This window comes from Lissotriton helveticus, chromosome 4_2 (assembly GCF_964261635.1).
Source record: "Lissotriton helveticus chromosome 4_2, aLisHel1.1, whole genome shotgun sequence".
Lineage (NCBI taxonomy): Eukaryota > Metazoa > Chordata > Amphibia > Caudata > Salamandridae > Lissotriton > Lissotriton helveticus.
Genome location: NC_136064.1, coordinates 89,091,634 through 89,107,297, shown reverse-complemented (window position 1 = coordinate 89,107,297; position 15,664 = coordinate 89,091,634). Strand labels below are relative to the sequence as shown.

The window sequence follows — 15,664 nt, the reverse complement described above, 5'->3', positions numbered from 1 at the left end:
GAGGACTGTTGTTCCTGCTGGGATTCTTTGATGCAAACTGGACGAGGACTGATTGGAGCACAGTTGGCAGTGTTTTAGTGTCCTGCAGCTAGATCGAGTGCTGGGTAAGTGGAGGGTTTTGACTGGGAGAAGTAGAAGACGTTTTCCAAACTGCATCCTCGAGGCGGCTTTTATCTATTTCGTATGAATTTTGAGCATCGTTTGGCGATGACCTTCCTCAACTGTATCCGAGGCACATACCCCAGCTTTGGGAGCTCTTTCAAGCTGCTTACAATCATCCCGATGCCAGTGGTGTATTCGGTGCAGCTGCCTTTTGTTATTTTGCAGACACATTTGTGGATTTCGCTCAGTAGCATGCTCGGGAAGACGAAATGGCAAGGAGGTTAAGATTGCACTTCGCAGCAAAAAGGAGTAACACTGATCCATTGCCAGACAGCTTAGGGGACTATCTGGATAGCAATGCTTTTATGTACCCAAGAAGACTGTCGCCCACCTCTGCTCCAAACACTATACAGATGAAGCTGAGTAATAGGGAGGCCGCTGTGCAACCTGTGTCAGCGGAAATCTGGAATTCACAACCGTGTGTGCCCTTTTCACCTAAAACAAGCACCTACGAGGACACAGGGGGCGGGAGAGGACACGAACGGCGGGAGGGGGGCGGGAGAGGACACGAACGGCTGGAGGGGGGCGGGAGAGGACACGGACGGCGGGAGGGGGCGGGAGGGGGCGGGAGAAGACAAGGACGGCGGGAGGGGGCGGGAGAGGACACGGACGGCGGGAAACGTGCACAGGACAGCGAGGGGGGGCGGAAAGGCACACGGAGGGGGCGGGAATGGACAGCGCATCTGAATTCACTTACAGTGAAAGGGGAGGGAACGGAAAAAACGTAACTCCGCCCTGGGAAAAAATCTCGGGAACGCCCCCGAATCTGGTCCGGCCTTGACGGACAGATCCGGCACTCAATGGCTAGCCTCCATTTATGGAGCTAGCCAATGAGAGCCGGGGGACGTTCCCGAAGTGCTTATTGTCAACATAGGATTTCACCTGCGCTGAAAGGCTGCGCAGCAGCCTTCGGCAGGCGAAACCCAATAAAGGACGCTTGTTGTAACTCCCACTGCGCCCTTTTGGTCTCTGGTTGCGCTGGGACGCCTCGTCGCTGAGGCAGCCATGCGCATTATAAATCCTGTATAAATAAATAAATAAATAAATAAATAAATTTCGCTATTCACAGAAGTTAGGACTCCTAACTTTAGGACTCCTAAATGCCTTCTGTGAATACCGAAAGTCTTAAAATTAGGATGTTTTTCAGTTTAGGAGTAGTAAAGTTAGGACTCCTAACTTTAGGACTCCTAAATGCCTTCTGTAAATACTGAAAGCCTTAAAAATAGGATTTTTCTCAGTTTAGGATTAGTAAAGTTAGGACTCCTAACTTTAGGACTCCTAAATGCCTTCTGTAAATACTGAAAGTCTTAAAGTTAGGATTTTTCTCCTAAACTGAGAAAAATCATATTTTTAAGGCTTTCAGTATTCACAGAAGGCATTTAGGCGTCCTAAAGCTAGGACTCGTAACTTCTGTGAATAGCAAAATGAATAAGTGCCTCTGTGAATACCAAAATGAGTAAGTGCCTTTTGTGAATACCAAAATGGTAGTAAATTTAGGATTTTGTCTAAAGTTAGTTCTGTGAATCGGGCCCTATGTGTCTGTGTGCTCAGGCAATATGATGCAGAATAGAATTCTGCTGTGATTTGCAAGGAATTTTACATATTTGATCATATCACAATGAATCTGCAGAATTACTAATTTCATATGGGAAAATAATGTTAAAAAAAACCTAAATTTGGGGATGAGCGAGAAATCTTTCCAATGCTGCTAGGGTTGCGGTCCATTTCTCTCTTGATTTTGCTCCCCCTTGGGACTTTGGATAATCTTGATTTTGCACCTCTCTTAATGCCCTATTTGTTGAGAGCATGTGTGGATTGACTCTGTGTCACCTTGCTTTTTCAGTTTTGTAATAAATCTCTTTAATTATTCTGCTACTCTAGAACTCGGTTATTGAGTGAGCCCTTTTATTGACTTTTTTCTGATATTTTTATGTGTTGGGAGGTGCCTTACCTCAGGGACACATTGCCTCATGAAATTGAGGTTTAACACCATCTCCGATTCATTGAATTATGGGCTTTCTATTGAGGCACATATTGTTTCGTGGTGTCAAAGTACAGGGTCCCCCACGCCCATACTAGTTTGAGCAGAAAATTTCACTCTCCTTCCACAAAATCACATTATGTGAGATTTCTAGAAATTTCACACAACTTGAAATTTGCACATTTCACTTACTTAAGGTTTTGCTCCGGATCACGGAAGCATGGGGGAGGGCACCCAGGCTTCCTCTGGGTGGGGGGTGTCGGATGAGGTCCCGCTTTAGGTGTTAGGAGCTTGGTCTAGGGTTTCGAATTTACCACACATGACAGGGGTGTGTAACAAAACATTAGGGGGCTCATTTATGAGAAATGACGCATCACTGCGTGAAAGCAGCGATGCGTCACTTCTCAGTGCGTACTCCTTGCGACACCAATGATGTGTCATATTTACTGTATGACGCATCATGTCGCAAGGGGTCATAGATACGTCAGTATTTCTGACGTATCTGTAAGCGCAAAAGTGACATATTGCTGGAGTGTGTCACAAAAGTGACGCAACTCCAGCAATGCATCCTTTCACATGGGGCAAGCCCCCTTGTGAAATGGCCCGCGTCAGTCTTACGCCTGCTGTGAGACAGGCGCAAGATTTTTGCGCAACGGCGTCCTAGAAGTGACACAGTGAAACCTCATAGATTTCACTGCGTCACTTCTACGAGGCTTTTTGCGGGGGAACGCCCCCCTGCATACATTATACCTGACGCAGGTGTAATGTAGCGCAGGGGTTTACAAAGTGACGCATCTGCTTAGATGCGTCACTTTGTAAATAGTGCGCAACAGGAGGCATATTTTACGCCTCCGATGCATCACAAAAAGTGACGCATCGGAAGCGCAAAACTGACGCAAGGCCTCATAAATGAGGCCCTAGGCCTCGTGTCAATATGAGATCACTCTCCACTGCACTATTTTTGGGGCTTGAAACTATCGAAAACTAAAAGAATGCCGATAAAGTCCCGCAAAAAAAGCTGCAAAAAATCTGGAGTTCCAGATCTGCTTTCTGGCCCTCTTCACTGCTTTGTATAAGTCCTGCCTTTGTTTTGTTGCCGGGTGCGGGTCAGCAGTGCTTTGAAGAACAGCTCGTGGTCTGGTCCGTGATTGGCAGGTGCTCTTCCGTGCTGGGGGGGGGGGGGGCACAGAATCGCTGCGGCAGCGCGTCCTTCCCGCGTAGCTTCACCTCCTGGAGATAACAGGTGTTTAAAGTGCCTGTTATTGTCTCGGGGCGGCACCTGTTTGTGCTCTTTATCTGGAGGAACCTTTCGACTCCCGAAGCCCTGGACAGATGAGTCCGAGATTTTCGGAAGCCAGAGGGGTGTGGTTCCCCAGGTGTCATCAGATAAGGCCGAAGGGCCGGTCCCCCTCGCGGCCTTGACCCTGGGGCAGTGCACAGTACCAGTTTGCTAAAGAGCTGCTCTCTCTGGAATAACTGTGAATGCAGTACCCAGCCATCTTCACCTAACGCAGGCCCCACCTAGGCCAAAGGGTGAAGATAAACTTTCAGGACTGGGAACTTGGAAAAATAGCTGGAATCTGGAGCAGCCTGGCAGCTCCCAGCCAAACAGGGCCAACAAGGCCTCAACAAGCACTGACAAAGCCATCTCTTTCTGTGCTTGGATCTAGATGGCTTTGTCTTGTACCGAGCAAGGAAAACTTGCTGGACGTTTGGTGAATTCGTGCTTCATTTTAAAGTAGGACATTCGCACGTAGTGCTTAACTGAGGAATCTTCATAATCACAAATAAATCCCCTCTCAGAACTGTCACTATCGCTATCAAAGTGAAAATCAAAAGATTTCAGCATTTTCAATCCTTCATCTGTGAATTGTGGTAGTTTTCTCCATTATTCATTCTTCCCCGGCTTGTCTCTCGTGGCATCTTTCTGTGTCTACACCTCTCCGACTGGACACTCATTCACCACTTTCTGTGTCTACACCTCTCTGACTGGACACTCATTCACCACTTTCTGTGTCTACACCTCTCTGACTGGACCCTCATTCACCACTTTCTGTGTCTACACTTGTCTGACGAGACACTCATTCACCACTTTCTGTGTCTACACCTCTCTGACTGGACACTCATTCACCACTTTCTGTGTCTACACCTCTCTGACTGGACACTCATTCACCACTTTCTGTGTCTACACCTCTCTGACTGGACACTCATTCACCACTTTCTGTGTCTACACTTGTCTGACGAGACACTCATTCACCATTTCTGTGTCTACACCTCTCTGACTGGACACTCATTCACCACTTTCTGTGTCTACACCTCTCTGACTGGACACTCATTCACCACTTTCTGTGTCTACACCTCTCTGACTGGACCCTCATTCACCACTTTCTGTGTCTACACCTCTCTGACTGGACCCTCATTCACCACTTTCTGTGTCTACACCTCTCTGACTGGACACTCATTCACCACTTTCTGTGTCTACACTTGTCTGACGAGACACTCATTCACCACTTTCTGTGTCTACACCTCTCTGACTGGACACTCATTCACCACTTTCTGTGTCTACACCTCTCTGACTGGACACTCATTCACCACTTTCTGTGTCTACACTTGTCTGACGAGACACTCATTCACCACTTTCTGTGTCTACACCTCTCTGACTGGACACTCATTCACCACTTTCTGTGTCTACACTTGTCTGACGAGACACTCACTCTCACGGGGAAAAAGGGAGAGAAGGGAGACAGGAAACAATAAAGAGTTAAAGAGGATGGGACAGCGAGAGACTCTAAGGAGCGGAGAATGGAGTGATAGATGAGGTGGAGATACAGCTGAGGTAAGGAGAGGCACAAGGTAAAGAAGGAAAGGCGAGGCAGCCAGAGAGAAAGTTCAAGAGAGGTAGGAAGATGACGGTAGAGTGTTAGAGAAAGCGTGGGACAGGTTGAGGGAAATGTGGCGAGAAAGAGAGGGAGTGAAGAAAGATAGAAAAAGTGTGACTTAGAATTAGCTAGAGTCAGAGAGAGAGACACGGGCATGTAGGTGAGGTAGTGAGAGTGGTGAGGCTCAGAGGGGCAGTGGTCGAGGGAATAAAACAGAAAGAACAGGAGGAGAGGTCGAGAGGTGAAGCGGGTAGTAAAGTAACTGATGGGTGGGGCAGTAAATTGATGTTTGAGGCAGGATCTTAAGTGGGAAAAAAACTGGTGGTGCTCTAAAAGGGGCGTGGCAAATTTCATAAAGGGGTGTGACCTATCAGACTAGGGGAGTGGTCTAAATCAAGATAACTATCATTGTGTGCTTAAGAAAACCATGAAATCGCATCCAGCAAAGAATAATAAAATAGGCAAAAAGGTATATTTATTAAGTATAAGCTCTCCGGCAAAACTCAGAGTGTCCGCCTCCCCCATTCCGCTCCAATGCCACCGAGATCATCTGCGGCGTACCCCAGGGCTCTTCCCTCAGCCCGACACTGTTCAACATCTACATGGCACCCCTTGCCCACGTCGCCCGACAGCATGACCTCAACATCATCTCCTACGCCGATGACACCCAGCTGATCCTCTCCCTCACCAAAGACCCTTACACCTGCAAAAACAACTTCCACGAAGGAATGAAGGCCGTCGCTGAATGGATGAGGAACAGTCAACTGAAGCTGAACTCGGACAAGCAGGAGGTCCTCATCCTCGGCTCCACCCCTTCAGCCTGGGACGACTCCTGGTGGCCGACAAAGCTAGGACCAGCCCCGACACCCACCGACCATGAATGCAACTTTTCCATGACTAAGCAGGTCAACGCCATCTCCTCATCCTGCTTCAACACCCTCCGTATGCTCCGCAGGATCTTCAAGTGGATCCCCACCGAAACGAGAAGAACAGTCACCCAGGCCCTTGTCACCAGCAGGCTGGACTACGGAAACACCCTCTACGCAGGAATGCCGGCCAAGCTCCTGAGAGACCGTCTTTCTTATTGTTTTCTCTATAAAGGAAGAAGATATGTTGCATATTTGTGCTTCCTTCATTATGGCTACTTGGTGTCAGTAGTCCCTCCTTAGTGTTTCCACCTTCCCAACCTCCCATAGTACCTATGAGTGTTCTAGCTTGTATGTGAAAGTTCTAGTCGTGGCAGTTAATGGTCTGGTCAGCTGGCGAGGTGTAATGCTCTGCTGAGCTATCTTAATAAATATATCTTAATAATCTGAAGACGTGTCCTGCTACCTACCTAATCTACTTATCACAACCTGCACTGGCTCCCCGTCAACAAGAGGATAACCTTCAAGCTCCTCATCCACGCACACAAAGCTCTCCACAACACCGGCCCAGCATACCTCAACAGACGACTCATCTTCTACACCCCCACCAGCCAGCTCCGCTCAGCCGCCCTCGCCCTCGCCACAGTCCCCCGTATCTGCAGAACGACCGCCGGTGGCAGATCCTTCTCCCACCTCACCGCCATGACCTGGAACACCCTCCCCACCAACCTACGGCAGACCCAAGACCTACTGGCCATCAGAAGACTCCTCAAGACCTGGATCTTCGATCAGTAGCAGCACTCCCCCCCACCAGCACCTTGAGACCCTCATGGGTATGTAGTGCGCTTTACTAGTGTCTTGATTGATTGATTGATTGATAAAATACCAAACACTTTACCAGAGTGGTGGGAGGAGTATCACCTGGGTCTCAATAGGGCTGTGCCTGCCTGCCACAATGTTGGCTCCACCTCCTGCGATGCATCTGATGGCCCTGGCCCTCACTCACAAAGGAAGAAGAGGTGCACTGGCAGAGTGCACCCATCTGCATGTAGAGTACATGCAGATGGGTCTATTCAGCTTGTGCTGACTCAGCCAGCCTCCTGGAGCAGCCCCCAGCCCCTGTCACTCACAAACCAGACAGTCAATACACAACTAGGCAGAGGCACACAGAGAGGTTGAACAGGTAAATAGCCACTTTCTAAAAGTGCTATTTCCAAACTTAGAATTTAAAAACCATCTTCACTAAAGGATGTGTTATTAAATTCTGAGTTCAGGGTTACCAGATTCCAGATGTCTATCTTGCCGTTATGGGAAGATATGCAGGTAAACATGTTACACAGCATTCCCCATGTTATCCTATGGTCAAGATAGCCTTTCAATAGTGAAAAACGAAATTGGCAGTATTTCACTATCAAGACATGTCACCCACACTAGTAACACCAAACAAAAACCGGGACGTCTGGTCACCCTATCTTTGACATTTGAGGCCTGAAAATAGAGCCCCCTGGAGCCCCCTTCGAGTCCCCCCCAAAAAACTGGGGGGGTGGCTCAGACCCCCACAGACACCCCCAATTAAAGCCCTGGTTTGAGGTAATGTGAGAGTGCAATAATTTGAGTAGCGAGTAATGAGGCAGTGAGACAGATGTGCGATAGCGAAACTAGATGCAGATGGTGAAGTAAAAAGAGGCAAGTTAGACACAGGATCGATAAGGTATAGTATACAGAGCGAGAGAACCCTTGCGATACATGGTGGTATGAGAGTTGGGTATGAGGTAGAGAGAATTTGAGGGTAGGGAGGTAGTGATTCAGAGGTATGCCCAGACAACAGCCGGAGGGACATAAGGTTGAGAGAGAGAGGTGGGGTCAATAGAGATGAGGTAGAGAGACAGGGGGTAAAATTAAACGAGAAGGTTTTTTGTACAGACACCATTAATGTCACAACAGGAGGCAGACCCCTGACTGTCCTGATAATTACATTTATATGGCGCCTACTGCCCCTGGCTAGGCATTGAAGTGCTTTGGGGCAGGTAGCACGCTGCTCCATAATCCAAAGTTATCAGTGAATCCAGTGGCTAATAATAAAGTTGTAAATGTGTTGGTTATTGGGTTAGTCTTCACCCTACTCCCTTTTCAGGCTAGGAAACTTATGGTTCAGACTCTGATTCTGTCGCATCTGGATTATGGAGATTAACTTTATTTAGGGGCCCCATGCACAACTCTTTCCAAACTTCAGACGGTACAGAATTGGGCAGCCAGAATTCTTCTGGATATCCCAAAATTCCAATCAGCAAAACCTGCCCTGAAATCTCTCCACTGGCTTCCTATCAGGGAGAGAGTTAACTCCAACGCGATGTGTATTGCGCACAAGTCGTTAGTCGGAAAAGGCCCGGCCATTAATCATTCTATTATTTGTCCCTACCGTGCCAACCGACGCCTTCGCTCAGGCGACCTGCACCTGGCCACTGTTCCTAGGATTAGGAAACCCAGAAGTGGGGATCGTATGTTCTCTTACAATGCACCAAAGCTTTTGAATTCCCTTCCTCTTCACTTACGAAAAGAACCTAACCATCTTGTCTTCCGTAAACTGTTAACGACCTGGCTGTTCCCTTAGTCTGGTGTCCACGCTACTCTTTCCCGCTGTTAGCGCTGGGACGCCCTTGGGTAGCAATGCGCTTTATAAAAGTATTTTTCATTTCATTTCTTGCGCTGCGAGGTAAATGAGGGGATTCCTCCACTTTCTAGTGGTGGATGCAGTTAAGAGGAGGTAGGTGTGATTATCAGAGTGAGTTCAATCAAGTGGATAACATGGGATAAGTCAATAGGGTGGAGGAGGTCAGATATTGTGAGATTGCAAGGAGCGATTACACACAACAGGAAACTAGGATTGATGGAGCCGGATGAAAAAGTGGGTTCGGAAAAGGGTTAGGTCTTACAGGTAAGGTTACTCAGAAGGAGAGTTTATGGTTTGTAGGTAGGAGGTAAGGTTAGTTTACTGAAGCCTAGTAGAAAGTAAGGAGGCAGACATGTGACAGAGTAAGGAACCCTCACAGCCTCTTAGGCAGGCAGAGTATGGGGTGTAAGGAGAGTATCATTCAAATAACTAGGCAGGAACTGGAAAAACCACCAGATATAATCGGGTTCATTTTCATGCAGGGTTTTTAGGAATGTTGGCAGAGGATGCAATCCGGGGAAGTAGAAAGAGTACACAAGAAAGGCTAAAATGTGATTAGCTGTGGGCAGGTGATGTAAGTTGTCGCATCTTAGGTTGTAGATGGTTTGATACAGTCTATCAGTTTTTTTGACTTAGATATTGTACATTATAGAAATGTTTGTATTTTTCTGCCCTAAACTTTCTGAGGCCTTCTAGGTGTTTCCAGCTGCCTGGGCCTGTTAATTATTCCCCTATCAGGAATGCATATTGGCCCAAACAGTGAGCAATAGGACCTGGGTGTAGCTGGGAGAGGGCCATTCTGCCAGGATTGGAGGGCCAAAGCTGTTCCATGCCCCGCTTACATTTCAAAGGAGCTACCTCGGCCCACTCACAAAGCACCTGACACCAGGCTTTTGTCACCCCAAACATCTTAAGACCTGAGCAGGGATGGAGGAAACTCTAGAAATATATGTGGGGTGAAAACTTCAGATGTTTCCTATACTTCAAAGCTGGTACCAGGCATAAATAGCAGACCCTCAGACCCACCCTTCAGTACACCTCTGGACCTTGTACTCCAAGCCTGACCCGGCTGCTTGAGGCCTGCCTTGTTTCTCAGAGGACAGCTGTGCCAAAGGACTGCCCCGCTGCTTGGGGCCTGCCTTGTTTCTCATAGCAATGCCCCGCTGCTCGGGGCCTGCCTTGTTTCTCATAGCAATGCCCCGCTGCTTGGGGCCTGCCTTCTTTCTCATAGCAATGCCGTGCTGCTTGGGGCCTGCCTTGCTTCTCAAAGCACTGCTGTGTTGCTGCTTGAGGACTGCCCTGCTGCTTGGGGCCTGCCTTGCTTCTCATAGCAATGCCCCGCTGCTTGGGGCCTGCCTTGTTTCTCATAGCAATGCCCCGCTGCTTGGGGCCTGCCTTGCTTCTCAAAGCACTGCTGTGTTGCTTCTTGAGAATTGCCCTGCTGATTGAGGCCTGCCGTGCTGCTTGAAGGAGAGAGGGCCATTTCCTTGAACCCAGAACTACTAGAGGGACTCCAAGGGTCAGTTGGCTGACCTCCCGTTTCCGAGCTACATGGACACAACAAGCTCTAGAGTCCTCCCTGCAACTGCCGATCTGACCTACTGGCCCTGCCTGGAACTGCAACTGGACCTGCCTGAGCCCTTCTGGCCTCTGCTGGAGTGAGTTTGTGATCCCCAAGAGGTGCCTCCCAGGTCCTGGACCCTTGGCTGGCATCAGTAGAGCTCCTCCTGTGAAATACTGAAGTTTTTAACTCTGCGCGCCGGACTTTGAGAAGGTAACTTTTTCAGTGGGTCTAACTTGGTCCATGTATCCAACGCGCACTCCATCACGGTCGGCCTGAACTTGTGACTTTGTCCCAGTCTACCATAAACACATACCCACAGCCAGCACTTTCTGCTTCTTGGCGATAGCTGCACTTAAACATGTTAAGTTACATATCACTGACTCTACTCTTTGCATTTTTGTCATTTTGGTCTCATTCAATTGTTAAACTGTACTCTATTTTTCTAAATTGGTGTGGGATTTTTCTTGTGTTGTCTTTACACTTTGTTACTGTTTGTGTGCTGCATAATTTCTTCAGACATTGCTTCTAAGTTAAGTCCGACTGCATTTGTGCAAAGCTATCAGCGGGGTAAGTACAGGCGAATTTAGTAACTTTTGTGGTTCACCTTGACTAGGATTGCGGTTGTTGCTTGTGAAGGATTTTCACCCCTTCAACCAAGAACTGAATTTCTTACACCCAGGGGAGCTTACCATTATTTTTAGGCACTCCAAGCTAGAGTTCTCTGATCTGCAGCTGGGAAGCAGGGAGCCCTTGTGGTTGGTCCTATGGCTGCATTTTGTGGCCCGAACAGTGTTAAAAAGACTCAAATATATGTTTATGGTTGTTTGGATGAAAAATGCTTTACTTTTATGACAACAATTATTATTAAGCATTGCAAGTGTGTATTTAAAAGGAATATTTGTATGATGGTCATTGATACATTATTGTGGTGACTTTTTGGCAAAACCCATAGGTGTACTTTATATATGTTGATGTTGTGACCCCTGATAAATCCAATAGACCTAAATTATATATTTTGGTCTTCTGACCCTTTGACAAAGCCAGTAGGTCTACCTTACTTAAAATGACACCCTTTATATTGTTACTATATGTTTATAAAAAACTTGGAAATTCACTGGAAAAAACAAAGGTTAAAGTGATGTTATAGTTAGGTGAAACATAACATTTGTTTTAAGCTCTAAAAACCACCACTGACATTCACCAGTTACAGTTAACTGAAGTAACTAACTTGCTCCCTCGACATACACTGCTTAACCTTACATCTTACATCACTGGAAAACACCACTAATGACACTCAAAATGACATCATTGATGACAACACTGGGCTTGGCGGGCCTGCGAGTTATAGTTACATCAGTTAACGATAACTGGTGAATTTCAGTCATTTTTAGAGTTTACAATGCTATGTTTTCCATTACTATAGCATCACTTTATCCTTTGATTTTTTCAAAAAATTGCATCTAGGGATGCCACCGGACCCTACTTATCGGGACTAGAACAGATTTTATAGGGCATATTCGGAAAAGCCTTCTTCAGTTGAGTACAGCTGAAAAGGCCTGTGCCCCTGACCTGTGATTGGGGCTGACGCACTGACTGGCCTTGGGGCTGAAGCACTGACTGGCCTTGAAGACAGGCACAATGTGCGTTGCAAGGTATTGTGATGACGCCACTAACTTCGGATTACAGAGTAGCCTGCTGCATGCTAAAAACACATAATCATCTCGTTAAGAGTAGTACGCGCTTTATAAACCGCGGACCTCATTTCTGGTATTTTGGCATAGGAAAGCGCAACAAGGCACCTTGCCACACTGCCCTACGCCAAAGTGAAAGGGCAGGAATGCACCGTGTTAAGCAAGACGGTGCATTTCCGTCCTTTCTCCCTGCGCTGGTGTCGTTTCGCCGGCCTTGGGCCAACGTAGGCACCCTTGCACCATGATGCAAGAGTGCCTCTGGTTCAAGGCAGACATGTTTTTGTGGGAAACTTCCTGCACAAAAGCAACCCAACCAGGCATGTTCCTCTTGCCATGTCTGCAGCACACATGGAAAGAGGAAAAAACGATGAGACATAAACATATTTCTCCTTGTTACGCCTCACCTCGGGAGGCGTACGGATTTGGAGCTTCCTCAGGTCTACATGACTTTGTAAATCCGGGGCAGCGTCAGATTCCGTGGGTGTTGCTTGGGTATCAGGGAGATTGGGAGGGAGAATGAAAAGGAATAGGGCGGCCGCAGGTTTGCTTGTGGGATTTCCGTTCATGAGGACGAGTGGCGAGTACACGGCCAGATAAGGGGATAAAAACAGTGCGTATTCTCAGATTAAGAGTGGGGGGGAATGAAGCTGGTTGGTTACTAACACGTTGAGCCAAGTTTATGGAGTTGAGTGTTAAGTACACAAGTTTAGGTGACAATCACATACCAGAGGCTTCAAAAAAGATGGGTGATTTAATTAGGTTTCACCAGATGTGGAAAGCGATTATGCGGGAGGGCTTTAGGAAATGTTTTCTGGCACATCGTTTTTTGCATTTACATCGTTGTTTGAAAGGTTTTGTTCCATAGACAAAACGAATGGCAGTATTGATGTTGATATTTACAACAGTAAACTATAGTGCAACAGTGAATATTTTTTTATTGTTATTTACAGTGATTCCTGAAGAAGGGCTTGCATAGCCCGAAATGCATTGGGTTTTTAATAAACACTGCTTTTGGACGAACCATACGTCAGTTTGCGTTCTTGCCTAGAGGTCCGGATGGGCACAGCTTGAGCACAAGAAACTTTGAAAAATGGCATGACATCCCATCGTGTGTCGTTCATCCGCCCCATATGCGAAAGTTGAAATCATTGAGGAGTACATGGATAAAATGGAGAAATAACAGAGTACAGTGATCGAATAATATGGTAGTTTCACCACAACATCTGTGCGACTGGGCATGGGGCTGAAACACTGCCCCTTACAGTTCGATATGTGCAGAAAGGGACACCTTCCTGTACATAAACAATCCTCCCCTACACTTAGACACCCTTGCACTATGGTGCAAGGGTGCCTGCGTTGGCGCTACAGTGCTAAGTGTTAGTGTTATTGTTAAATGATATTTCTATAGCGCTAATCACCAGCGCGTCTCTAAGCACTTTAAGGGGAATAGCCAGAGGACGTGGGCAGATATTATGGCCCAACAGTGTGGTGTGTTTAAACATTATCCAGTGCTTCCCTAAACAGGGGCGTTTTAAGTTGTTGCCTGAATGGGAGGAGAGCCGGTTCTTTGCATAGGTGGTCGGACAGCTGGTTCCAGAGTTGCAGGAGCAGTACGGAAAAGGCTCTGCCCCTTTTAGATGCAGTATTACATCTTGGGGTGGCCAGGCTGCTTCATGCAGCACACACGGAAGTCACAAAATGGCATTGTTTTTTACAGATTGTTTATGTACAGGAAGGGGAACCTTCATGTATATCAATAATCCATGGCATTTTACTTTTCCCATGTGTGCTGCACAATGCAACACACATGGGAAAAGCAAAAACAAGGAGAAATAATTAGGGTGGCCAGATCTTGAGAACCAAAAACTGGGACATTTGGGGAAAATAGAAGAAGGACTACAATTAGTCATCCACTAAATGACGCAAACTGACAGCTGCCATCAACATAGGATCAGAGAAGATGCATTAAGAAAGTAAATACAATATCATTTCTACAATCAAAATCATACGTATTCATTAAATTGCTTATTTATTACAGTTGCTAACTAGCAATGCTTTAGAACACCCAAAAAGTGCCTCTCAATGTTTTCAGTCAATCCCTTCTAAAAACCAGGACATGAGACAAAATTGCTGAAATCTGCCCCGACAGCTGGTGAAAAACCGGGACTGTCGGGGCAAATTCGGGACGTCTGGTCACCCTAGAAATAATGCATTTCTCCTTGTTTCACTAAGTTATTTCCAAGTTTTCACTGGTCTTAATGTTGGCGCTGCCTCCTATGTACGCAGGTCTTGTACATAGGGGGCCGCTTCAAAATCAATGGGTGTGGTGGTGAAACACCCAGCGCAACACCCCCTGCCCACCCCTTTCAAACTAACCATAGTGTGAAAGGAGGCCTTATTTACAAGGCAGCGTCAAACTAAGTAAATAAAGCTAAGCCCCTGTCGCCACCACAATGTCGTTAAAAGTGACGCTGTGGTGGCGATAGGGGCTTGTACATATGCCCCTTAGTTTAACTGTCCTGCACTGATTTACGCCCCTATTCTAACTTCCTGCACAAGATAGCACCCTAGCTTACCTTCCTGCACTAGTTTACACCCCTTGTTTAACTTCTTGCACTAGCTAGCACCTTAGCTTAACTTTCTGCAGTAGCTAGCACCCTAGCTTTCCTTCCTGCACTAGTTTACACCCCTTGTTTAACTTCCTGCACTAGCTAGCACATTAGCTTAACTTTCTGCAGTAGCTAGCACCCTAGCTTACCTTCCTGCACTAGTTTACACCCAGTGCCTAACTTCCTGCACAAGTTTACACCCCTTGTTTAACTTCCTGCACTAGTTGACACCCCTTGTTTAACTTCCTGCTCTAGTTTAAACCCCTTTACATACTTTGCCAACTTGGCGTAGTACGACTGCGCACATGTTATGGATTTGGCTACTGCGCTCATAATTCAGGAAGCTCCCAGTATCCGAGAGTGCCCGAAAGTCACCAAAATGTGCCATGTTGGTAAAACAGAAAACAAAAAGCGACTAACTGCACGTGCCAGGCAGGGGTCAGAGCCTCTTACCTTGCAGGTCCTGCGAATAGGCCGCCATGATGGTCTTCATGGCGTCTGCCGACCCCCCGCGGGTCCGGGCCTCTAGCCCCACATCCAACTCTGAGCCTCGTCCAGCCTCTGCCACCGGTGCCCAGGGAGCCGACTCTTAAAACCCCCAAAGATCCGCTCTGGGCAGTGCCAAGTCCTGGGGGCGGAGAGGTGGGCCAGGACAGGTGGGCCAGACACACCTGTGGAGCCGGCACTGTCAGCCCTCCATGCAGGCCAGGTGTTGGAGCCCTGTCTGTGGGTGCCCAGGGCCCGCCTCTGCCACCCCTCCAGGGAGGGAATGGTACACTCCTGACAGTGTTGCAAGGACCAGGGACACTGCTGCGGGCGGATGGACTCCGACCAGCTGGAGAGGCGCCAGCGTGTGCTTCATTTATCTGCTGCACCCTCTCCGGCCCAGGTCAAGGCCGCGTGACGTCACCGCCCCAAACCCAGGCCGACGTCCACCCCCACTGGTGCAAGCCAGCCTAGGCGCCAATTGGGTTTGGAAGAGGGTGGGGAGTCGCCCCATATCTGCACACAATATCATTATAGTGTGGCATTTAAATGTTAAGGAAAGAGAATTATGTTTTAATGTACGACTTTAGACCCTACTGCGCCAAACAAGTGCTTAAACCCTGCCCCTGTGTATGCACTGCCTCTAGGCGCAGGCAAAAGGCAGAGACAGGTTTAACTTATGCACTGAGTGGGAATGTGGAACAGCCTTAAAATGAAAATACTCCCCCATCCCTACACACACACACACACACACA

The 15,664-nt window shown here is 47.5% G+C and overlaps 1 protein-coding gene across 1 annotated transcript in view; it reads right to left on the bottom strand.

The window, feature by feature from the left end:
• Positions 1 to 15,261, bottom strand: part of LOC144752209 (diacylglycerol O-acyltransferase 2-like) — a 195,321-nt gene extending 180,060 nt beyond the window's left edge. Inside the window, exon 1 of the mRNA XM_078640168.1 lies at positions 14,877 to 15,261. Within this exon, the coding sequence (XP_078496294.1) occupies positions 14,877 to 14,916 (40 nt within the window). The 5' untranslated portion in view covers positions 14,917 to 15,261. The remainder of the gene's footprint in view (positions 1 to 14,876) is intronic.
• Between the last annotated feature and the right edge of the window lie 403 nt (positions 15,262 to 15,664).